The 25,611-nt window shown below is 37.1% G+C and overlaps 1 protein-coding gene across 12 annotated transcripts in view; it reads left to right on the forward strand.

The window, feature by feature from the left end:
• The first annotated feature begins 2,280 nt into the window (after nt 1-2,280).
• The window catches only part of LOC134528123 (calcium/calmodulin-dependent protein kinase type II alpha chain), a 349,589-nt gene continuing 326,258 nt past the window's right edge, over nt 2,281-25,611 (forward strand). For 11 of the 12 annotated variants that reach the window (XM_063361422.1, XM_063361424.1, XM_063361423.1 and 8 more), the window contains exon 1: nt 2,305-2,407. In XM_063361422.1, coding sequence (XP_063217492.1) covers nt 2,343-2,407 — 65 coding nt within the window. In that variant the 5' untranslated portion in view covers nt 2,305-2,342. Of the gene's footprint in view, nt 2,408-25,611 lie in introns of all 12 variants that reach the window. The other variant, XM_063361420.1, reaches the window with a different exon arrangement.

Below are 25,611 nucleotides of genomic sequence, written 5' to 3' on the forward strand. Positions count from 1 at the left end.
TTTTCTTGGTGGGAATAATAGATTTTTGTAGATTGAAAATTGGGGGGAAGGGGGTGTGTGTTTATAACCAACCGCATACCCCTCTGTCCCTTTTACATACCAGCATGTCATCACTGCTTATTTATTTGCCAACAGAACTGTCAATTTACATTGTTGTAAACTATTTTTTTTGTAGAATTTTTACATATAAAGAAGTATAACTTGAAAAAAAAAATTTAATGAACTAGTAGGTAATGAAATATCAACTCTTAAATCACTAACACCAGGAATTTAGCGCGAAAGTTTATAACCACAATACCGCCAGTGGCACTTCCACCATAACTTGTTTTTGACATTTCGTTTGTAAGCTTGGCAAATAAGCCAATCAATAATCGAGCAAAAAATTTTACTGCACATCTATATTTAGTTGATGTTAATTTGGTCAAAGGATTATACTCAGCCATCTTAGATTAAATTTAAAAAAATATTTATAATTAAAGTGGTCACGTTTGCTGTACGAATGTATTATTTAATTGAAAGCTTACAATACTACATAACCTTCGTTGGAGTTATATATTTGTTGTTTAGTATATATGTTAAATGCAGCCAACGAAGAGTGAATTCATATTAGTGAATGCAAGATACAGCCTTTACGTTAATACCATAAGATGACAGAGAAAAAAAAAATAAGTATAGGTATTATTGATGACTTGTACCAAATATTAGGATAGACACTTTACAAAGAAATTTGTAAAATCCAAGATGGCAGACCAGGTTTCCCCTTACGATTACTGTTTTTACTTATGTCCTAAGTTACAGCATGTGAAAGTAATATTTAGCCTTCATTGTTGACATATTTTCCATGCAAAAGAAAAAATTCATTTCATTTATAAATAATAAAATTATAAACATATTGACATTTTCTGAGTAAATCGTATTACATTCCGGCCAAATATTGACACTGGGCAAGGGCATGTTATTTTAAGTTTTCAAGAAAAGAATAAAAGTTTCATAATGAAACAAAATTAGACTAATAGATACAATTATACCCTACAAGTGCACACACAAACATCAATAATTTATAACAAAATAACTCGATAATATAATTACTTTTTGTCTAGTCTCACCTATGAAGAAAGTACCTAACTTTTTACAATAAAATGTGACATTGATTAAATAAAAACGTTATTTAAACAGTCAGTTATGTTTCTGTTCATACGACAAAAAAATTGAAATAAATTTTAAAATCAGCAAAAATCGACCGCAACTTTAGATATTTTTATTAGACCTAACCTATAAATACTGCCACATGATTCAGGCCACACATTTAAATATAGTTTATCGTACTCTACAGAATATTGTCTGTTTGCTAGGAAACATTTATTAACAAAATGTTACTTTAAGTAGATCGTATTCGTATTCCAGTAAAAGATAATAATATATCAAGATCATTACCTAGTGTCCTTGATATAATTAAACCTAAGTACTTTGTAACTACTGCATTTTAATTAATTTTTAAACCATTTATAATACATATGTAGGCGTATATATTTTTTATTTTAGCTAATATGGATTCTGATTAACTGTACCCCGTTCAAAGAGAACCTATTTGCTCTCTGTATTCAGTGGTGGTTCTATGGGAGGTGCGACGGGAGTCTTTGCAGTCTTGCCCTGTGGACCAGTCTCTCGCTACTCCACCGAAGCTAAAAGCAAAAAAAAATAAAAAAATATTTCTTATAAAGGATTAAGCGTTTAGCCAAAAAAAAACTAAACATTTTGTAAGGTTTTTGTATTTTTCTTAAATTTTTAGGTTAGTTAAAACTCTCCCCTTTTTTTCTTTTTATATTGCAAAAAAATTACTTGGTTGGGAGAATACCCTACCAGTCTAATTGTGGTGCACATACCAGATTTTAATTCTCTTATATCAGACATTGACCTTAAACTGGTCAAAAGAAAGAAACAAAAACTCCTTAAGATTTAAGTTAGGATAACCTTTAACTCCTGTTTACCATAACATCATTATAAGTTGACTGATACATAAAATTAAAGGAACAGAATACTTTCGTTTGTGGGTTGGTATTTAGTAAGAAAATTTGTCTCATACATTGGTACTAAATACGATTATGTCAAATAAAGCGTTGTAAATAACTTTAAAATACAAAAATTATGCTTTATTTACCATATAAATTGTATTTGATATTTATATTGTAATTTTAGTTAGCATTATGTCGTTTAGTATATAATTGTTAAAATATAACGTAAATTTAGTCGTGCACATGAGAATATCGATCTTTCACGAGACCTCAGTTGACCAACGTAGTGAGTTCGTTTTCAGTAGTGAAGTAAATATTGTAGTTTTCGGTATGGCTGCTCCCGCAGCTTGTACGCGTTTCAGTGATAATTATGACCTCAAGGAGGAACTAGGAAAGTAAGTGAATATAATTCTCCGATTCTGTAAACAATTTATTATGCATGCCAATAAAGTCCACGATGTCACTTTTTTGGTTGAGTCCATTTCGACTAAGCAGACGACACGGCACCACAGTCCGGGTAATTTCTTTGGGGGAGGGGGCACGATATGTTCAAATTAATCCAGTCTGTAATTGGTGTTTTTTGTAATTGTAATGAATTAAGTCGTGGTTAGTATATTCTTTTACATAAACCGCTAAGCATTTATTATCCATACTAACGTGGTAATTTGTGTTTCATGTGATTATTCTTTAGGAGAGGTGTGATTGAAATCAATAATTCAGCATAGCCGGATTTGTAATCAGAAGAGGTGTGATTTGAACCAGCCAATAATAATTTGAAGAATATATTTTTAAAACTCTCTTCATACAAAAATCCTGAGAAAAATGATGAAAATTTGAGTTACCAATAATGACATTAATAGGTTATTAGTAATGATTTTCATATTAACAGCTTCTGTGTGTGAGTATGGGGGGGGGGGGGGTAAATCAGTTCAGTTTACAAAAACTATAATTAACTGATAATAGTTATTTCCAATTACTTTTTTACTATCGCCAATAGGCCTTACATTTGTTAAGTATTTAAATTCCCGTCTTGGCTAAGGCTGTCCATAAATGACAGCACATCTTTAAACGTGGCCCTCAAAGTTTGAAATAATTGTGCATGTAGGCCTATCGATTTTATACCTGTTTATCAAGTTCGCGAATCGCTATCAGCAGTGCATGAGGGTGTATATTACCTACTAATCTTAACCATTCATCATCACACTTCTTCACCATCAAGACTTCAAGAGTTGACTAAGAAATTGCTCAGCGTTTGCTAGGTTTTGCTATGAATGCTGATTTTTATTTCACATCTGTTCTCTTTGAGTAAAGTGTCCATAAATTATTGTTCAATATTATCGGAACTGGCTCATTAAGATTATTCTACAGAACTGGCTTCAGGCTTATATCATCCATTCGGATGGTGAACTCTCAAATAAAATTTGAAATTTGCCCAATTCGATTCTTAGTTGATATGAAAAGATGGCCTAGCAGCTGCTACATTTGACTTCTGTGAGTGGTTTTTGTTATTTAACGTCGGTAACCATATGTAGTGATTTTATTTTTGTGTTCCTAGTTAAAGTTTTTCTGCGACAGTCATTGGTCATTTCTGACTGGCCTTTTGTAATGCTGTGATGACAGCGAACTCAATGGGGAAGTGTTCAACAAACTTGTGACTTCACACCTCAAATTTACTTCGATATTGTTAATGGTTATTTTCCGTAAATTGCATCTGCAGATTTGCTTATGCATACAAATACTACACAATAATTTTAATAATAATTTAGCAATAATTTAGAAATCGCGATGATATTTGCACATCCATATTTAAGGGCGACAAAACAAACATGCTATGTTTTAAGATATAGTTATATGTAGGTTACTGTGTCTTATGGCAAGCGCGGCTCCAAAAAAGTATAAATAAGAAAAGGGAGGAGGGGGTAGTAGCGGCGATAGCCACTCCTGAGCCGCATTTTTTTTTTTTTTTTTTTTTTTTTTTTTTAAAAAGATTATATTAAGATCTAGGCTACCTAATTACTTAAATTCGCGTGTTGGTCTTATCTTCCATTAAAAGTTTTATGAATGTTCTTTCTACAATTCATAATTCTGACCAAAAATTTTGTAAATAATTGAAGGCCAATCTCGGACTTATTTAATTTTAAATGTTTGCAACTACATTTTTTTTTACGCCTGCCCTTCTCCAAAAGTTTTCCTAAAGCCGCGCCTGTTTTAAGGCACCAAGCAAATCGAAATAGATTTATAATTGTCTGCTAAATTTATGCCCTTAATCCTTTCAGTATGGCGTTGATCTCGAAGTGTAGCTACTTCAGGCACTAATCACATACACGTTTGCAGTTTATTCAATTCACGCATAATTGAGATAAGCGAAAGTGGTCCCCGCATGCATTGTGTAATGAGAAAGAGTTAACTTGATAGAGAAGTGTAAGATTTCGCCAGTTCCTGATGATAGGAAGTCCTTTGCATTAACATTACAGCTGATGACAGGTGTAATTGCGTTTGGTTCCTACTTAGTCGGTTATCCAACTAACGCTAAGTTGGTTATCCAGCGAAAGACGTTGGAAAATCTAATGAGTATGTGTAAAGTAACTAACTTTAAAGTTTATTGTAAAATGATTGAAAAATCGGTGTATAACTTAGCATTTTTTAATCAATTACATGCATTATTAAAAAAAAAGTATTTTTTCTGTGGCTGACATCTGCTTGAGATTAAATTGTCGATGGTAACAAAGTTTTATAACGAAATTTATCTAAATATTTCAATGTTAGGCAAGTTGAAACTGTTACACAGACCAGAAATAAAGTTTATTAAAAAAAACTTCCGTCTCGCGTTTCTTTTTCAGGATAATCATAATGAAGATGCAGGGTTCATAGGTACTAACCAAAACTTAAATTGTGTAAGTTTCGTGTCGTGACCTTAGTGGCTTATGATCAGGGTAGATCACTTTATAAATATGTTTCAGTATTTATTTCCGCCACTATAGAATTCTCTAGAAGGATTTTGCGTTTTGTTCGTATTAACAATGGAGTAACTAACAAATCGAGTACTGAAAACGAGTTAGTTAAGTTTGGAAGCAAGCTTATAATGTCTCTTAAATTTATGTGCGGATTTTGCTTGGATTAGTTCTTTTAATTTTTTTTTTTTGGTGGAAAATGAGGCCAGTGACAGTACAAACGAAATGTGTTATGAACTACAGCTAATGCCACCTGCACGTCTCTACATCCCGATGGCCAATCTATCACGTTCTTTAAATGATTCATGGAATGGGGAATTTTGATTTAATGCAGTTTTTTGTATATACGCCATTGCAGTTTTGAATTGTTTGTCATGAATAAATTCCGAAAGATAAAAAATAAATAAAAAGTATGAACATAAAAAATTCACATAAAACAAGACTGAATCAGCTGATGTCGGATAAACGGAACCAACGATGAAAAACCAAACAAGTATAATGAACAACACAACGACGACAGCACGGACAAAAAATATTCAACCTCTAAACATCAGACAGCACAAGTATTCCGTTGAAGGAACTAAGTCTGTGTTCGCCTGTGTTATTATTTTTCATGGCTAAGTTACTTCAACGGAATTCTTGTGCTGTCTGATATTTAGTGGTTGAATATTTTTTGTCCGTGCTGTCGTTGTGTTGTCCATTATACTTGTTTAGTTTTTCATCGATAGTTCCGTTTATCTGATATCAGTTGATTCAGTTGATTCAGTTTTGTTTTTTGTTAATTTTTTATCTTAATTTTTTTTTTTTTAAATTTTTAATTTACGGATTTTTTTTCCTTAAAAACAGTGGAAAACTGCAATGGCGTGTGTCCAAAAAAACTGCATTAAAGGCCAATCCATTGTAATACTTCCTCTCATTAACTTGGTGCGTGTACTTCAGATGTGTTTTTCTTCTCTGAAGATGAAACTTAACGATGATGAAACCGTCTAATTTCTAAGAAGTTACTGGTGGATACAAAATGGATAAGTGCAAAGAACATAACGCTCGGAGGAAAGCGATCAATCCTTAACTGAAAAAAAAGAAGAAGAAAAAAAGAAGTGTAGTACTTTTTGCCTGGCCAGAAAATAGGAAATAGGAAGGAACTATCCGGATGCAACTAAAAAAAGACAAAAAGAAGAGGAGTAACGAGAAAACATCGAGGAGAAGAAGAAAATACGTCATCGTGGCAGCAGTAGTGCACGCAAAGAACATGGGCGGGAAACGTATTACTCATAGCAGTAGAGGCGAAAGAATTTCGCGAATAGGTGTGTAAAAAAAAAGGTTGCACTCCAGACTCCTTCCAGTTTTTACTTCGTCCGCAGTTGGCTGCTGTTTTGCATGAAGTGCCATCTTCCTGTTTTTATGGTTCGAACCACACGGAATTCGCACACCTGAGCGCTTAACATTTTACCATTGGCTTCAGGTCTTCTGCGGCGTGTCACACGAATGATTGTTTCAATCACTCAAGGGGAAAAAAGTACACAGATGATTATAACATAGCCTGGTTGGATATCATGCCACCTAATGGTGTGATCTGTACTTATAAGTTATTATTTGGAGACGTGTAGTTCGACGAGCTCTGAAGAACAAGAAGCCAATAAGAAAATATGATAGTTCATTTGTTCCAACTCGGACAGAAGGTGAAGTGTGGCAGCAGCCAAAGTACAAAATGCATTGACTTATTTATGAACAAGAGCTTGGTGTCAGAAATATAACACGAATATGGGAGGTCTCTACGTATTGTATGTAAGTGGGGATTATTTAATATGTGAATATTTGACTGATAGACTCCAACACTCTGTAGCCATATTTGCAGTTGGTCTTTTCTTATTGTTAGAGACCGGAAAAATTCGCGATTTCAAATCCCTAAAGGATAGACTCCATGATCCTCTATGCACTCGTGCAAATTACATCTGCTGATTGGTTACTGACTCGTAACACCTGTTGACTGGAATGATCGTGATTCGCTAATTCTTCTGTTAAAGATTTTTCATTGGCCCAGAGTCCTTCATATAAACTGTGGCCCAATCACTGAAGCAAAATAATGTCAAAAGTATTTGGACTCTATCCGATCGCGAAATGAATCCGCGAATTTTACAGGTCTCTACTTATTGTTAGAGACCGGAAAAATTCGCGGGTTCAGTGACTTTTAAGATAGACTCCACGATCATTTGCATACTTGGGCAAATGCTACCTGTTCATTGGCTGCTGACTTGTAGGATGTCTCTACTGGATAGTCTGTGATTCTATACTTTTGTGATTGAGGGTCTCTGATTCGCTCGGAGTCCTACAGATTAATAGCGAACCAATGGCAGAAGCAGCGTAAATGCAGCATATCACGAAATGAATCCGCGTATCCGGTCTCTACGTATTGTCTGTTATCGCTAGTGACCGGAAAAATTCGCGGATTCTTTTCACGACAGCCTAAAATTCATAGAGTTACACCTCAGCGCTGCCTCTGCTATTGGCTCACAACTCACCTGGACGACTCCGGGCCAGTGAGAAACACTCAACCGAAGCTGTGTCGAATCATAGGCCGCTACACTGGGACACCTTCACAAGACAGCAGCCAATGAGAAGGTGACATTTGACCGCGTGTAGAACTATAAAGTTCATCCTAGAGGTCATTGAACCCGCGAATTTTTCCGGTTTCTAGTTATCACCCAAAGAAGCTCGTTCCCCATTTAACTCAGCCAATGAGGAATACAGAATGCAGGACATCCGTGAAATATCTACGTCATGTACGGTATGTAAGTAATGCGTATCTTACAATCATACGAGTAAGAAGATGTTACAGTGGATTGCAAAACATTTCACGATAAATCATAGTATTTACATGTGTTTTACGAACAAATTCCATCTGTACTTTAACTTTGGCAAGTACTGTCGTGAAGGAACCTTCGCCGCGTCGAACAAGCGCAAGGCTGTGCCAAGGGAGGCCCAGAGAAGACTTTTGGGCACAAATAAATATGCATTTGCAAAATAAAAAAGTCAGAGATTGCCGTGGATTATTTACAAAATCTGTTGTGTTAAATGCTGAACTTGGGTACTTTCATAAAACTTTTCATGAAATCTATTTATTTATCATCGTCTTTATTGGTGGCGAAGTTAAGGCAACACGTAGGGGCATGCATAATTCGCGAAAAGATTCCTCGATTAGTCTTTCTTTCAGGTACATGACAACTCCAATCACAGTAATTAATTGCGGAAGCAAACGCGTCTGAGTGGCTTGGTAAAATAAGGCAACTACTTCTCTCGCAGACGGCCGCCAATCACAAGGAAGAAACCGCTGGTGCGCGTATATCTTGTTGCAGTCTAATAGGCGTTCAGATTTATTCACGAGAAAAACCTGCCCTTAGCGAAACACATTTTCCTACAATTAACCACATTTTCTGCTATTACATCATACATTGAAATCTTACAAAAATAAGAACAAAAATATAATTTATGGAAAAAAAATGTAATAAGATAGAAATTAGAATTAATCTTTAACTAAATGTTCAAAGATAAGAGGTAACCATTGCAAAATATAACCAAAAAGCTAATGTACAGGTAACTAAAAATTAACCATTGGTAATTGGTAGAGACCGGAAAAAACTGGCGGGTTCAAATCGCAATAGCCTAAAATCCAAACACATATACCTTCGCGATGCTTCTGCTAATTGGCTCACGGTGTAGCAGGGGTTCGCTGGGCCAATGAGAGACTGCATGGCCAAAGAAGTGACGAATCACAGGCAACCCAGTCTAGACAACCCTCGAGTCAGCATCCAATGAGCAGGTTACAGACTTGTACGAGTCTGTAGAGGACTGTGGAGTCTATCCGTAAAGATAAATGAAACCGCGAATTCGTCAGGTCCCCAAGCGTAGGCATACACGTGCTGGAAATTATTGTTAGGGACATGCATATTTCGCGAAAAGATTCCAAAACTAGCTGAAAGTTCAAACACTGTGGCATCGTCTTTGTTTCATGGTTGAGTGAATTTTTCCAGGTACATGCACATTGTAAGCGCACCAACCACGGTAATTCAGTACGGATGCAAACGCTGGCTCGGCCAAACAAGGCAACGACTTCTCTCGCAGACGGCCGCCAATCACAAGGAAGAAACAGCTGATGTGGATATACATTGTTGCAGTTTAATAGGTGTTCAGATTTTTTTCGCGAAAAATGCCTGCTCCTAGTAATTGTCTAGTGTGACCCCATGAATTTAAGTATTTACGCAAAAATGGATGTCTCCATAGGACGATGATAGGAAAAGTAGGAAACGAATGGGAGTGTTTCAAGATTAATGTGCCTCGAAAAAGTCAAATCGACGGTTGTTCCAATCGACTGGAAGAGAGATAGATGCGGCGCAAGCGTACAATGAGCGTAACGGGACACATCGTAACGGGACACAGCGTAACGGGACACTTTTTCTAGCGTGCAGCCGGCGTTCATCGATTTATTAGACGTTGTCACGTCAAAAATTAAAATTAATCTGGCTCATGAGGAGTTGTCGCTCCTCATTGGAGCCTCGCTCGGCTGGAGCTGCTAGTTCGAGATCTCAAGGAACTGGAGTAGTTCACGCGTTCGCTGCCATCTGGGCTGGGAGTCCACAGCCCTGGGCGGTTCTCAGCACAGCTTTCGTTTATCGGCCGCTTTCTTGGCGTCTCGCGGCTAGCGTGAGACTCGACTCGGTCGCCGGGAATCGCTGATTGGCGCGGAGTTCCACACGGCATGCCGTATTAGTGTGATAAAATCGCTGTGTGCACTGCACTGCCGTGTCTTGTTTTCCCTTTACGTGTCGCATCGTCAGTAAGGGCCTGTTGGGTATCTCATTAGTGGTGGTGGGGATGCCAAGAAGGGAGAGGGGAGTTGAATTTCGAAAAACTTTTTAATGCTTGGGTTTACCATGGTAGGGCGAAAATTACGTCTAATGTTAATACAATTCATAGGAAAACCTTACAATTAATGCGATATGCACACCTAACGTTTATATTTATGGCCACAGTAACGTTTGCTGCCTTTAGAATTTTTTAAAAATTTTTTAAATTTTATTTTTTATTAATTAAATTTTTTTTAAAAATTATTTTCACCCAGCCTTTAGGTTTCTCTCGACATGGTACAGGTATTATTCGTGAGAAAAAAATTGAACGTTCATTAGACTACAATTAGTTACGTATGTCCGCGCCAGCGATTTATTTCTTGTAACTTATTCATTTATTCCCTGATTTTTTTTTCGAACTGGTTATATTAATCTTACTTTGTGTTCCTCTATCGTAACATATATTAAAACAAACTCACAAAAACCATTTTTCTTTTAGTAGAGATACGGAAATTCCGCGCATCCATTAAGTCGCAAGTTAGAATGCAAACCTTCTCACCCTCGCATTGTGTTCCACGATTGAACCGCAGTTAATTGGATACGCCTCTACGACAGTGAGCTAACGATGCCCAGCTAGGAGAGGAGTAAGCGAATCAGGTAGTGCAAGGATAAAATTAGCAAGGATAAAATTGTTGTCGCTAAGAAATAAACCAATGGGAAAGTAAACATGGTTCGAGCATATGACTTTAAATTCTACCCTGAGTGCAGAATAATTCCGCGAAATTTCCGAGTCTCTACTTATTTATAAGAGTTTTATTAGGTGATGATTTTTAGATTGTGATTGCCTAATGAAATTGGTTTTTGCTCAACAATTCGTAGATTAAATGTAGTGATGGCATGAAATCTTTGTAAGTAAGATAGTAATCAGTAGGGGCAGGCATTTTTCGGGAATAAATCTTAACGCCGGTTAGACTGCAACAAGGTATATCCGCACCAGCGGTTTCTTCCTTGTGATTGGCGGCCGTCTGCGAGAGAAGTCGTTGCCTTTTTTGACTGAGACGCTCAGGACGCGTTTGCTTTCGCACTGAATTACTCTGATTGGTGTTGTATCGATCGACGTGTACCTGAAAGAAATTCAACCCAATCACGAAACACAGACGGTGCTACATTGTTTTTAACTTATAACTAGAGACTGGAATAATTCGCGAGTTCAGTGACCTTCAGGATAGACACCACGATCCTCTGCCTACTTGGGCAAACGGAGAATGTTCATTGGGTGCTGAATTTTGAGGCGTCTCAAGTGGGTAACTTGTGATTGGATACTTCTTTGATTGATGGTCTCTAATTGGCCAAGAGTCCTACATATTAACTGTGAACCAATAGCAGAAGAAGCACAACGATATAATTATTTGAATTTTAGCATATCACAAAATGAATCCGCGAATTTTTGTGGTCTCTACTTATAACTAGTCTCGGAACCTTTTCGCGAAATATGCATGGCCCTAGTAATCAGGCTGCATGGCACATCTGTGGTAATATTTCGAGCTGGTTTTGTTCATGCACTTCCGCGTGGTATTTGCTGTTTCCGGAGGAAGCAACGGTCGGCCCGTAGATGTTCGCGTCCAAAAGGCGGGTGGTTGTCGCTATGTTCTGGAAGGGCGTGTCTGAAAGGTCAGCGCATGCCATGGCCGTCCGCGTGGGAAATGGGCGTCTGGAAATAGTGCGTGCGTTCCTGGAGGGGGTAGCGGCAGGTGCTATTTTCGGGAGAGGGTGGGGGGGTAAATAGGTCCTTTTGTCTCTTCCTCAGTCGTCGGACGACCTCAATCTCAAAGACCCTGAACTTTTTATTTTTGGATATCAAGGATATCCACGCCCTTACCGCTCTTCTTAACGGTTCATTTTTTATGAAGTGAAACTTATTTACAGCCGCACAGGTAAAAAAAGAAGAAATATTTCTGTACTTTTACAAAACATTCCTTTGGAAACCCGTTACCAAGAGATAGTTTGTAATAATACAAGAAAGATGCACAACACATTTATTTTTGCATATATGAAATATATATTTTTTCAATATAATACTAAGTATTTCCTAAGGAAATTGATGCATAATTTTATATTTTAATTGATGTTTCATTCAAGCGTTATTTCTTTAAACCAGTTAAAAGACAATCGAATATTCAGCATTCGGACTTTATTTTCTTATTATGCACAGTTAATACTGGAAAGCTATTCAGTGAACGGTTTACAAATAACTTTAACTATTGAAGGTGCTGGGACAACACAAAGCATAAATACCTAGGTAATAATTCGAGCCCAGTATTACTGCGAACACTGTTTTGTAGTGATACAGGTATTTTCACGTAAATGTACAGGTTTACAAACATCTCTAATTTTACATGAATAATTCTTTTCCGTTTACAAAAAAAATTACAGTGTACCGATCCCAGCATTCTTTTAGTAGTATGCTCTAGTGTCTAATGAATTTCGTTTGAAAAGACGTAAAGCGCAAATAACAAAAAAAAAAGTATGGCAATTCTCCGTTAATAATATATATGTGTATATATATATATATATATATATATATATATATACATACACATACATATATACACATACCCGCCCCGATGTAGCCAGTGCAAACGATTGGTGAATCTTTGTGTCGTAATGAATCCCGCAACCGTATTGATTGATAATCACGGCTGGTGCGGCCATGTTGACAATACTAAGGCTTTTATCCTGAGGTTTTGGATTGACGACTACCTGCATTCGTGGTATTATGTGAACATTAATACTAAATTATGTCTGACACGTTGGAAAAAAAATTGAGTGTGATAAGCAAATAGCATGTTGACTATGGCATTTATTCAGTTTCACTGTGTGCGGCAACGGATTTTGAATTTTATATCAAGTGTGAGAATAGGTCTCAGCGAATTATCAGATTTAGAATACTCGGCCAGACAACTGTACAGCTCATTATTTTTTTCTTTAAGAACTTGGCAGCTTAATCTAGACAGCTCAGTATTTTTTTTTAAGAACTTGACAGCTTAATCTAGACATTGAATCACATATACTAATTGAATCTTTGCTCACGTGAACGTGAGCGAAATTCACAAGAGATTTACTGTGGTTTTTAGGTGCGACTTCAAGAAAATTTTTATCCAGTTTTTGGTTTCATGTAATATAGACTCCCAAAAATCATCAACATAAAATGTCTTCAGCGAAACATGCCCGATCAACGCTTAGTGTCAGTTTGAAAGAAAAACCTGTCGAGTTTACCAAGCCGACTGCTTGTCTGTGACATCAAACACACGCGGGCGTGGATTATGTACACAGTTACTGCTGTAATTCTGCATTAATTACTTCCAAATGATAATTACATAAAGTATAGAGATGGAAAAATCTTAGTCAAGTGTTTAATGGTAAAAATTGAACAAAGAGGTTTAGAAATGGGTAAGGTTTTTTAAAATCTAAAAATTTAAATAAAAATGCTTATCTCCCTTGATATCAAAAGTATTGCATTATTTTGAAGTTTTTTTATATATACGTCTTGTTTTAAAATATTTGGAGACGAATAATTGGCTTATAGGTTTAAATCACTTTGCCGGTTTATAGTATTAGTAAACACGCCAAGAGATAATTATGTGCACTATTACAATCCCGAGGAGATTTATAACCATTTAGTGCCGTATTCTGTGCTCTGAGCAGTTAAGTCATAGCAGTTTGGAGCTGGAATTGAATTTTTTTAAAATTAAGGTTTAATATACTTGATACTACTTGATAGCGGAAAAAGGGAAGGGGAGGGGGGAGTAAAATAGGATAAAACATGTTTTTTGAACACAACTTGTGTTTTTAAAGTTTACGTCAGAACCTCTTTTTGACCGCCATAAAGTAGTAAAATATTAAAGTTTTTTTTTTAGTTGCTTAAGGTGTGTAATTTTGTTTTCATTATCTACGATCTGTTTACTGGAGAATGAGAAGACTAACATAATACTTGGTTCTTCGTACAAAGTACATAACTACGCCTCCTTCTCGAGTGTTATCAGCATGTTTGGTTTGCCGGTAGGCCTTTTAACACAAACGGCCCCTCGGCAAACACAGTTTTATCGTCGTTATTGTGAACTGCAAGGCGTGTAGCGTTAATGATAGCCCGAGTCGTGTGTTTACAAAAACGCGATTCACTGCACTCTGCTCAGGATAACATGTGCAATTAAACCAACAAACCAATTTCTGATACATTATTAGCTAGTCTGTTGCTATGTGAATATGTGTTTGTTTTGATTTTTACGTCAAAAAATTCAAGTTCCAAAATGTAAATTTTCTTTGAAGCACCTGTCAAAAAGTGACTCATTATTAGAGACTGGAAAAATTCGCGCTTTCAATGACCTCTAGGATAGACTCCACAATCTCTTACACACTCGGGCAAATGGCACCTGCTCATTGGCTCTTGACTCGTGACACCTGTTAACTGGAACGCTTGCGATTCGATACTTTTTTGGTTGAAGGTTTTCCATTGGTTCAAAGTCCTTCAGATAAATTGTAAGCCAATCACAGAAGCAATATAAAGATACAGTTGTTTGGATTCTAGCATATTGTGAAATGAATCCGCGAATTGTTCCGGTCTCTACTCATTATCTTGAACACAGTTTAGTAATATAGCGTCGCATACTTGCCTGAAGTATCACGAAAGAGTTTCATCATAGTATAATTGCATATGGCAAATCATTTTAATACAAAAAAAACGTGAGTTAGTACTCGCCAGAGATGTGTAAAATCTATCCTCGGTAACGAGCAAATTCATGTGTTCTCATGTTGTGAATACACTTATAATACGAAACTCGGACACGAAATTAAACGTGAAATTATTTAAAATAATGCCAAGAATGGTGTTTTCAACCAAATTTACTGACGAGAATCACACTTTAGTTTCCACACCCGCCGTTGGAATTCGTTGCCGAAGCAGCTATGTCGACTATCGGATCATTCGATTACCAGAGCGAATTTTTAAACTATATGAAGAAAGTTCTGATAGAAGAGAAAAAGACTTGAAAAAAATATAAAACCCCGGGTTTTGGACCTGATTTTTCGACAAGAAATTTTATTAAAATACTGCCCATCTTGTTAAAATTCATTAAACGGTTAATACTATAAAGTTTTCCTTTGGCTTTGTGAAGATTGTTTCACGCCATCCGCCACAGATGGCAGCACCGTGGTTACACATTTCCGTTCCATGCGACTTTCTTTCCATTCACGAAATTACTCCTACCAAATGCCGCATACCTAGAGATAAGATGTTACGCTTCAAAAAATTTATTTTTGTGTGTGAGATGTGTTCATTGATACATCCAAGGAGTAAAGGTATATGTTAGTTTTGGTTCGGAATTTTCTGTGTATGTTTGTAATATGTATTCCAAATTAAAAGTCGCGACGGGAAAAATTACAACTTACACAAGCCGATTCTTCTCCTCGGAACAATATTAACGTCTTATAAAGTAAATACGTTTTACAATACACTGTAAAAATCTTTTTGTACTTTTATATGGACAGTCATTGGAAACTCAGTTCCAAACGATATCACTTGTACAAATGCAAGGTAGAGTTTTGTATCATTTTTACCTGCCTTGCAGTTTTACAAGTGATAACGTTGGCAACTGAGTTCCCGAGGATTTTCCTTGTGAAAAGTGCAAACATGTTTACAGTGTAATATAACAGGGCTACAGATAAATAATTTATGCTATTTTTATAATAAATATTTTATGCTCTTAGGTTGATCCAGCCTTATGCCTGAAGAAACGCACATGGCTTAAAATATCATTCAGATATTGGGAAACTAGTAACCAGTGTGTTTGTTTTGTGTTCTAGCGAGTAAAATAAGTGATTTACGTGTGAAAATTTCTTTTCCTGATTGTTTTATAAACCGTAGTTATTTAAGAAAATAGAAATCATTAAAACGTATGTTTACGAGATATATCTTAGAAAAATTACGAACGGAGGAATTTATTTTAAATTGTATAGGGGTGTAGGTATTACCTTTACGATCTAGTCATTTAATGAAAAACGGATTAAGCCTGAAAGTTTTTTTTTTTTTTTGTGACGGTGCTCTTCATAAAGTCAGTTTGCTCCGAGCAGGCTCAGCACTTTATCAAAGCTTCCCTGAACAACTTTTAGTGTGTCGTATAGTTTTGGTGAACAAGGGGGGGGGGGGGGGACCCTGTCGAGTTTCTAAGCCGACTGTTCGCCTGCGACATAAACGCAGGCGTTCGGAAGGATTTTTTTTTTTTTTTATGTGTATTAACTTTTTTTTCCCCCGGGTTGGCCAGACCGTTGAGCAGGAGCCGGGGGTATGGTCAAGAGGGGCGGAGCTCACCGCCGCCAAGTTTCGGCGATCCTAACGCAAACAGCAAGCGCAGCGAATCAATATTGCGAATCCGCGCTGCGTGCGACAGCGTGCCACGTGCCACGTGCCGGGGCCCAGCTCCGCCTGGGCACTGGACTTGTCCCAGAGATGATCTCAAAGGGGCAGGCAGCTGAAACTTGCTGCCACACGGGGGACTGGAATCCATTCCCTCCCGAAATATCATCCGTCTCACTCCCAGTCCGTTTCCGACAGTTTAAAAGTTGAAACTCAAAAAATGGCCAAGCGACGACGAACCTGGTCACGAGGAAATTCCCTATTGTTGGACCCCAGAGTTTTGTTTTTCCTGCGATTTGTGGCCGTCTTCAAGAGAAGCACAAAATTGCTGTGATTCGTGTCCTGATAATTTACATGTAGCTGAATGAAAACCTGACCAATCACGAAACTCGGATGATGCTTGAGTGTTTTAACACTCAGCTGGCCATGACATCTTTTCACAAAAATTGCATGCCCCTGCCTATTGAATACTAGGCATGGTTTTTACTTCATTTTGATGGGAGTACAATAGTGACAAAGGTTGGCTTTTGTTGGGAGATGGGGTATGTTTTGATGGGATAATCGTGAACATTTGCAACACACACAGCTCGGATACGAGCCCCAAAGTGCTACCCAGCTACACAGATTTTTTTTCTGTACTTTTACAGAAAATGCCTTTGGAAATCAGTTGCGAAGAAGCAGTTGGTCATATTAAAAATATTTATATTGTAAATATTTACAGCACATGGCTATGGTTATTTTTGCATAAATGAAATACTTTTTTTTGAAATATTTTAATTGATGTCTCATTCAAGCATAATCTTCAAACCATGGGAAAGCAATCTAATATTCAACAATTTGACTTAATTATGACTTTATTTTATTTTTATAATGCTTATCATGTGCGTAGTTAATACTTGAACGCTATTCAGGGAACGGTTTACAAATAACTTTTGACTGTTGGAGGTACTGGTACAATACAAAGGTTAAATGCCCGGGTAAGAATCTGAACCCAGTATTACTGCTAACACTATTTTGTAGTGATACAGTTTTTTTTCATGTAAATGCACTATTTAGAAATATATGTAAATTTTCATGAATATTTCTGTTCCACTTTAAATAAAAAAAAATTTACCGTGCACTCTACGCTGGCGGTATATCTGAAACGGAACGACGCCCCTCTGCTGGCGCGATGGTGTTATGTTTCCCCTTCCATCACGCACACAGTTCGCCAGTACATGGCTGGTAACTTTCTCAAACCCTTCAGTAGTAGATGTTCAGAGCAATGAAAAGGCGTTTCGACGCTGCCGGTTCGTGAACTCCTAGGTGTGGCATACATTATGCATTAGAAGAGGCAAAGCATCCTACAAATATTCGCTGTCGGCGTCTGTTTTCGTCCCCACCCCTACCTCATTTTTTCCCCCTCTCCCTCCTTTCGCAATCTCCTTCCCTACCTTTTGCAATTCCGAAAGGTGGCGCAACCGTGCTCTCTGTAAAACAGGTCCGGGGTTTGGAATGTAATGTAACGCCGGGGAAATGGAATTACTGATGCTACCGGGTCTTCGCTTGCCGAATACATAAATAAAAATGAAGGTTTTTCGCGTGGAAACGGCTTTACACCAGCTACCATTTCAGCGAATAAGATTGCTTCGTCAAAAAAAAAAAATATATATATATATATAACTCTGCGCTATACAAGCTAGTAGGATATATATATATCTTTTTACGTAACCATTGAAAATTCGTAGGCAACTTCCTTTAATCGTTTCACTCGACTATAGGTACTTTGTAAAGATTTCTGATCTGCGCTTTCAAATATTTTTTTAAAATATTTTTTTTTATGTGTAACATTTAAGCTCTCGTAGTCGGTATACAGCATTTGGTAGAAGTAATTTTGTAAACGAAACAGAAGTGTGTAACTGCGATGCTGCCATTTTTTGTGGATGGCGCGAACCAGAGTTCACAAAGCCAAAAGGAAACTTTATAGTGTTATTATGTTTAATGAATTTTAACAAGATAGGCAGTATTCCTTGTCGAAAATCAGTTCCGAATCCGAGGTTTAGTATTTTTATAAGTCTTTTTCGCTTTTATCGGAGCCGTTTCATTATATAGTTTGAAATTTCGGTCTGCAAATGGAGCGATTCGATACTCGCCGTAGCCTCTTATCCAAATAAAATGTACAAGCTAGGTTGTTATGCACATTCTATGTTTCCTTCCTCAGGCAGAGAGACGGAATTCATCTCAAGACAGGATAAAGTCATACTCGCTATTTATCCTTTATCATTGTTCGTTTACTTCATCTAAGTTTAGCCGTTTTCAGTTCCTTGACGTCATATTTAATTATTAATTAATATTCTGTCCTCGCCAGGTTGTTGAATTCAGAATTTATGCAAATGTAACATAATAGACGCAAGTTCTTATGTTAGTATAGTGTTATTTTTTTCAATTTGAATTGTCTTTTTAACACTCTTGGATTAGAAAGGCCACTTTATTCTCTACATTAAGTTTTGTGCAGTTATTTTTAGGTCATTACTTAGCGGTTGCCGTACTCTAAATTAATTATAAACTATTTAATCCAAAATATGCCCGTACGTTCATAGGTTCGAGGTTCCGACAACCGTGTGATCCGAAGAAAGTTACATCTTAGCGGCCTCATCTACTGTGGTTAAATTTTTTTTCTGTTATTATTTTTTTTCGGTTATACATTTATATTTTTTTATAGTCAAAAAAATATTTTTTGTGGTGTTAAATTGACTGTTAATATCTCTTAAACAAGAAATTTTCTGTCTGTGCCATGTATTCTCCACGCCATATCGTCAATGAAAATCTCTTCAGGAGTCACCATGAGAGTATTTCTTGACCAATGTTTGCGTACTTTATTTAGTTTCGTAACGAAACGTGAATCCATCTTCAAATTGCTAGTTGTTTGGGGCAGTAGACAGTTTTTTATTCTTATTATTGCTTGCTCTGATGTAAATTCTGTGTAAGTAATCTCCGGTTATCTGTGGTAAATTTAACGCAGTATTCTGAAGTATTTTTAAATAAATTATTAATAGGGCTACATTATTAAATTTTTTAAAACTTCTTGAGGCTTTCCAAACTTCGTCCTCTCTTCTGAGAGATTTATCATCGATAACACAAAAAATATATTGTTACGAACGTGCGCAAGGCCGCGAGACGTGCAGATGCACAGCTGGCTGACATCACATGTGGCCGCGCAACATGAGACGTTCCGCGCGCCCTGGGTCGCCGCTTCCCCTCCCAACAGCCCTCAGCTCCCCGCGCGGCGCTGTTAGTTTGACATCCGAAACCTGACAGCTGCGGAGTTACGCGAGCCGCCGACGCGTGTTTCGAGAGATTTCTGCCGTCGGGTCGGCTCGGAATGACGCGACTGGCCCCAGCCGCGCTCGTGATTTCTGGAAAGCGCCTGGGCTGATATATAAGACGAGGACGCCGGCCTCAGTCAGGGAGGAGGGATTTCTGTCGGGAGTTCTCCCGCGGCGGAGTTTCCGGGGCGATAGTGCCGCGGATGCGGCAGAGTGGCGAAGTCCTTGGACGAAGGTTCCAGGGCAGGGAGTGATTGAGTTCAGTGGAGTCGGTAGTTTTCCCGCGGCGGAGTTTCCGGGTGATAAAGTGGCGAAGTCCCTGTACGAAGGTTCCGGGGCGAAGAGTTCAGTTCCGGGCGATAGTGAGTTTAAAGAGAAGTTCCGAGCGAGGCGTCGAGTGGGATCTCGGCAAAGGGAAGTGCGACGGCGGCGGCGGAGTGCAGCGACGGAGTCCTGCGACGGTGGTCCACGAGGGATGCTGCGGCGAGAGTTGCGCCAGAGGTGCGGCCCAGCGAGGTGTGTGGATTGTAAAAACGAGTGACTGGGGAAGCAACATTTTTAATTGATTAATTGGCATTTTTGCTAGTAATGTAAATAGTGGCAATAAATAAAACTGTGTGTAATAAAATCTTTAATTGGGCTATACTTTACAAACTACCGTAAATCGTAACAATATGTACTTCAAACAACGCCGTGCCATCTGCACACAATCACACCTATAAAAAGGTTACTCCAGTTAGATGAAAATTTTATAGTCAGTAATGGTCTTCATGAGGCACTTAAGTAGGTACTTTACTTTTTTACTTCCTTGAAAGCTACGTTAGATATTTTTATTTTCAAATACACAGTGACTACTTAACTGGGTTTAACTTTTTGAAGTAGGCCTATTTTAGAACCAATACTTGTCTGAAATATCAGACCTGCCAAGTGCAGTTTTTTTTTGCATAATTTAGAGATCACATACCTATATCTCAGTCTTCATTGTACATACATATATTTTTTTCTTTCTCTTCTTGTGCAAGAATAAAAATCGAGTATGGAGGACTCATAAGCTTGATTTATTAGTTTTTGTTGAGTGGAAAAAAAGGCAATAAAACGATTTAAAATAACCAATGCAAGGCAATCGACGGAATCTACTTCTTCTCATGTATTATGTAACGTATCTGTTTGGCCCACTTGTTTGATTTACTATTCACTTTTTTTTACTGTCCCAGAATATCAGCTATAAAACTTTTTTATTCAAGCAATAAATATTTTTTGCATCACCAAGCCTTACAGATCTAGAATCTGCTGACATGCGCAGTTGTAAACTTTGAGGTTTATGTTACAGCAGTGAGGGCCAAATTCGCTCTTTTAGAGGACCAGATATTCTTCAAAATAATAAGAGAGGCAGACATACGTGAAAGTATTACATTTCTAACAACAATTTTTTAATGTCGTATTATTCTGCAGAGTAACCAATAAATAAAATACATGGCATGTCACGAAAAAACGAAAAATATTTTTTTAAACATAGTACCTACTGACAAACATAATAAAGAAAAACCCTTTCCTCTAAAAACAATATATTGATTAAAAAATTGTGTAAGTAATATTTTTCTATATTTCTGTGAGAATACCATGGCTTCAATACAGCGTGTGAAGACAAATTTCCTACCATATAAGCAACTAAAGGTGGCCAATACGCGATAGCATGAGGAACGATATTTTATAGAAAGAGTATCTTTAGTTGGCCATCGCCGTTCAAAGAATACCACACTTACCAAACATTTGACGTTATTTTAATTTTGGTTCTACGACTTAGTCCTAAACAGGATCATACGTTTAGACTGCGAGCGCTGTGGTTAGGCAGTGTGGTTTTATACACGTATAACTCAAATGAAGGGCCGACTAGTGTATTGTTTTCCTAGCTACCCGCCCCAGCTTCGCACGGAAGCGATCTACTGATGTGGTGTCAGTAAGATAAAAAAAAAATATTATCTTAGGAGATAGACATAAGCTATCGTGAACCTTTTTGTATGCCATTTTAAGACCTACAGTACTGTGGTACATTTATATGATTTAAGCCATGTAAGCGCTCTAAAAGCGTTATTCACGACTTGATGAAAAATTCAAGTTTTCTCTACTATATTTAAATTCTATATGAATGTTTTATCCACATGAGCCTTCCCGAATGAATTCTCTAAATGATGGTGAAAACCGCATCGAAATCCATTATGTAGTTTAGAAGTAAGCGAACAAACAGACAGACGCGGATAGCTTTATGTTGCTTACAGAGATTTACTTTTCTTCCTTACGTCTCGTCGACAGCGAAGTAACTGGATACACGCATTGCAATTCAAGATAATTGGGAAGTTAATCGTTAGTTAGGAACCATCGCAGATTTGCCTGGAGAGATTTCAGAAAACCAGGGGAAACGGAAATCAGGATGTATTTAGCTGGATTCGAACCTGGGACCTCGTGAATGCGAGTTGAACGTTTCACCGTTGTGGCACTTTCGATTCAGTGATTCACTTTCTAAACTGTTCTATTCGTAATCAAGCCACGTCACTGTGCTCATTTTTTGATATTATTGACGTGAGAACGTCTAATAAATCGATGAACGCCGGCTGAACGCACGAAAAAGTGTCCCGTTACGCACATTGTTCCGTTACGCTGTGTCCCGTTACGCTCATTATTTCGTTACGCTGTCGGCGAGTGCAGTAATAATAGGTTATGTTACAATTGACTAAAAAATTATGGTGATTCATATAATTGATGATAGATATTTGATTACAGTTTAATTATATGAAAACTTGTTCATAATTGTATTTAAACTTTATAGCTAAACGCCAGTTTTTATAATTAATTACAAGTCATCTACACGTGAACTGTTTCGTCGACTGTTTATAAAGTGAAGTGAAAAGTTAATGTGGTTTTCATTGCTTATTACAACAAAAATTTCGGCAATAAAGGTTAATTATTCTTGCATTTTAAAAATCTGATTACTAGTATAATTTCAAGTATTTATTCTTTTATTATTAAAATAAAAATTATTCAATTTTATTCATAAAAGTATGCAATCATTTCATCAATGTTTTGTTATGACGTTGTCACGTTAAACTATCGTCCGTAAACCGACTTTACAGACAACCAATTTTTTTTTCCTTTGTAAATTTTTTTTGGTACTTTTACAAGGATAGTCCTTGGAAACTCAGTTGCCAACGATATCACTTGTAAAACTATAGGTAAGGCAGAGTTTTGTACCATTTGTAATTTTCAAAGCTCTGCCTTGCAGTTTTACAAGTGGTACCGTTGGCAACTGAGTTTCCAAGGATTTTCCTAGTAAAAGTAGAACTTTTTTTTTGTGTTCGGACCTCATTGCACATTACATTATTGGATCATCACTTGTTCTCTTTGTTTTTGTCGACAAGGGCGTATAGAGAAAGCTACAATTATTCAAATAACGACAATAGATATGTATAATTTGTTACTGAGTCGTCTGTGGTTTGCAAATTCTGCACGGTGTATGTGTTCGGACAATAGAAGTCAGTCGTAATCAGATGTTTCGTCACAAAACTGTTTGCAAGGCTTAAACACTGCATACTGTGCATTTAAATGCCGAAAAATAAACAACTACGGCAGCTAATTTAATGAGTAGAGCATCCGTACTTCACGTCGTGTCAGGGAAATAACAAGGTTGTCCTTATTGTTTAAAGTAATTGAATATGTAGATAGATGGCAATCATCAAGCTTTCGCTGCACATCCAAAATAATAATTAAAGTTTCGAATTATGTTTCATGTATGGTAGCAATACTGTATAAAAGAAATAATTTTAATTAATGCAAGGCATGGAATTATGCTATAGTAATGTCAGGTTAGATTTATTAGGAAAGTGAGTGACTACTAATGTCTTATAAAATGTTAAAAAAAGAGCAAGGTTATAGGAAAAGATACCGATAAAACAGTTGCACATAAATTACATTAATGTATGTATGTGTATATATATATATATATATCGAGCAAGTTAATGTCCCGAAGAAGGAATAAGTCTAAAACGTTGAACTTTGGTTGGAGGAGACGGATGTTGAAACACATTTAGACTCGTGTCTCTCTCACTGTGACGTTTCTACGCGGCTAGAATTAACGAGTTAATGAGGAAGAGTCGAATTGACCAAAAACACTGCATGCGCAGTTGCTCGAAACTAAAGTCCGGTGTGTGTGTGTGTGTGTGTGTATGTGTGTGTGTATGTGTGTGTGTGTGTGTGTGTGTGTGTGTGTGTGGTGAGCGTGAAGTTGTAGTAGGACCTAGTCCTTGCGTCGCAAGTATGCGAGTATTGCCAACTTTTTAAATACATCGTGCATGTTTGCCATGTTTAAAACAGAACACTAAAGCCGGAATACGGAGTAGGTACGCAAAAAAAATTTTTTTTTCTGTACTTTTACAAAAGATTCCATTGGAAACAGTTGCCAATAAATAGTTTGTGATACTACAAGAAATATATTGTAATTTTTTTACAAAGCATGGTTATGGTTATTTTTTGCATATATGAAATACGTTTTTCGAGATAATACTAAATATTTCTTACGAAAATAGGCGTGTAATTTTATATTTTAATAGATGTTTTATTCAAGCATAATCTTTTTAAACAATGGAAAGATAATATAATAATGAACAATTTAATTTAATTTGGTTTTATTATGCTTATTAAGGTGCGCAGTTAATACTGGAAAGCTATTCAGGGGAAAGGTTTACAAATAACTTTAACTTTAGGAAATACAGAGACAACACAAAGTATGAATGCCTGGGTAAGAATACGGACCCAGTATTATTGCGAACACTATTTGGTAGTGATACAGCTGTTTTCATGTAAATGTATCTGTAATACTACGTGAATATTTTTGTTCCATTTACAGAAAAAAAATAATTACAGTGCAGTGTCTACGAATATCCAGGAATATGGAACTTTGAAAATATCCAGTTCAATTACAGGCATTATTTCATAATTATTTATAAACAAATGCTGACTATCTTAGGAGCTCGCTGCAGGAATGAAATCACATCTCGTTGTTTTTAGACTCACCACCACATTCCTTACCGTCGATTTTGCTAAGTACACAAAGCAGTATTTTTTTCTTTGTTCTTGCGCGCAGAAATGTGATTTGGATGTCCAATTGATTCTCATAATTCCATTTTATTTTTAGAACGAAGCTCGAGACAAATTATAATTCGCGTAAACGCTTCGGACATGGGGGTCAAAGGGTCGGCGCGTTCCGTCCTTCGGTCACGAAGGTTTGGTTTCGCAATTGCAAAGGGCCTTGAGGGACCCATTTGCCAGGAATTAACGATTACTGATAGTCGGGTGGAAGAAGGTAACGTTAAGGGGACACCAGCACGCTTCCTAGAGTGTCCTGTCCGATGGACGTATCCACAAGACTATTAGGGGTAATATCCTAAATTATTTTGCTTCTAATATTCGTGTTTTTGTACATGATTTGAAATGAATTTAATATATTATCATTAGAGACACGGAAATTTCGCGCATTCATTTACTCGCAAGTTAGAATGCAAACCTTCACACTCTCGCACTGTGTTCATGATTGGCCCGCAGTTACTTGGACACGCCCCTCTATGACCGTGAGCCAACGACTCCCAGCTAGGGGAGAAGTAAGCGAATCGGGTAGTGCCAATTAACGAGCATAAACATGCTCTCGCTAAGAAGTAAACCAATGGGAAAGCAAACATTGGTTGAACACACCTACTACCTTAAATTCTACTCTGAAGCGAGACGAATCTGCGAAATTTCCGGGTCTCTAATGATCGTATATATTTGTTTGTAAAAGTTTTTTTTTATTGGTAACATCTTACTTAGCTTTCTCTGTACGGCACGTGGCAAGGAGTAATTTTGTGAATGGAAAGGAAATGTGCAACTACGGTGCTGTCATCTGTGGCGCATGGCGCGAACTAAAGATCACAAAGCTAAAGGGAATCTTTGTAGTATTAACTGTTTAATTAATTTTAACAAGATAGGCAATATTTTCATGAAATTCCTGGGAGAAAATCAGGTCCAAATCCGCGGTTTAGTATTTTTTTTTCAAGTTCTTTTCGCTTT

This window comes from Bacillus rossius, chromosome 1 (assembly GCF_032445375.1).
Source record: "Bacillus rossius redtenbacheri isolate Brsri chromosome 1, Brsri_v3, whole genome shotgun sequence".
NCBI classification, from domain to species: domain Eukaryota; kingdom Metazoa; phylum Arthropoda; class Insecta; order Phasmatodea; family Bacillidae; genus Bacillus; species Bacillus rossius.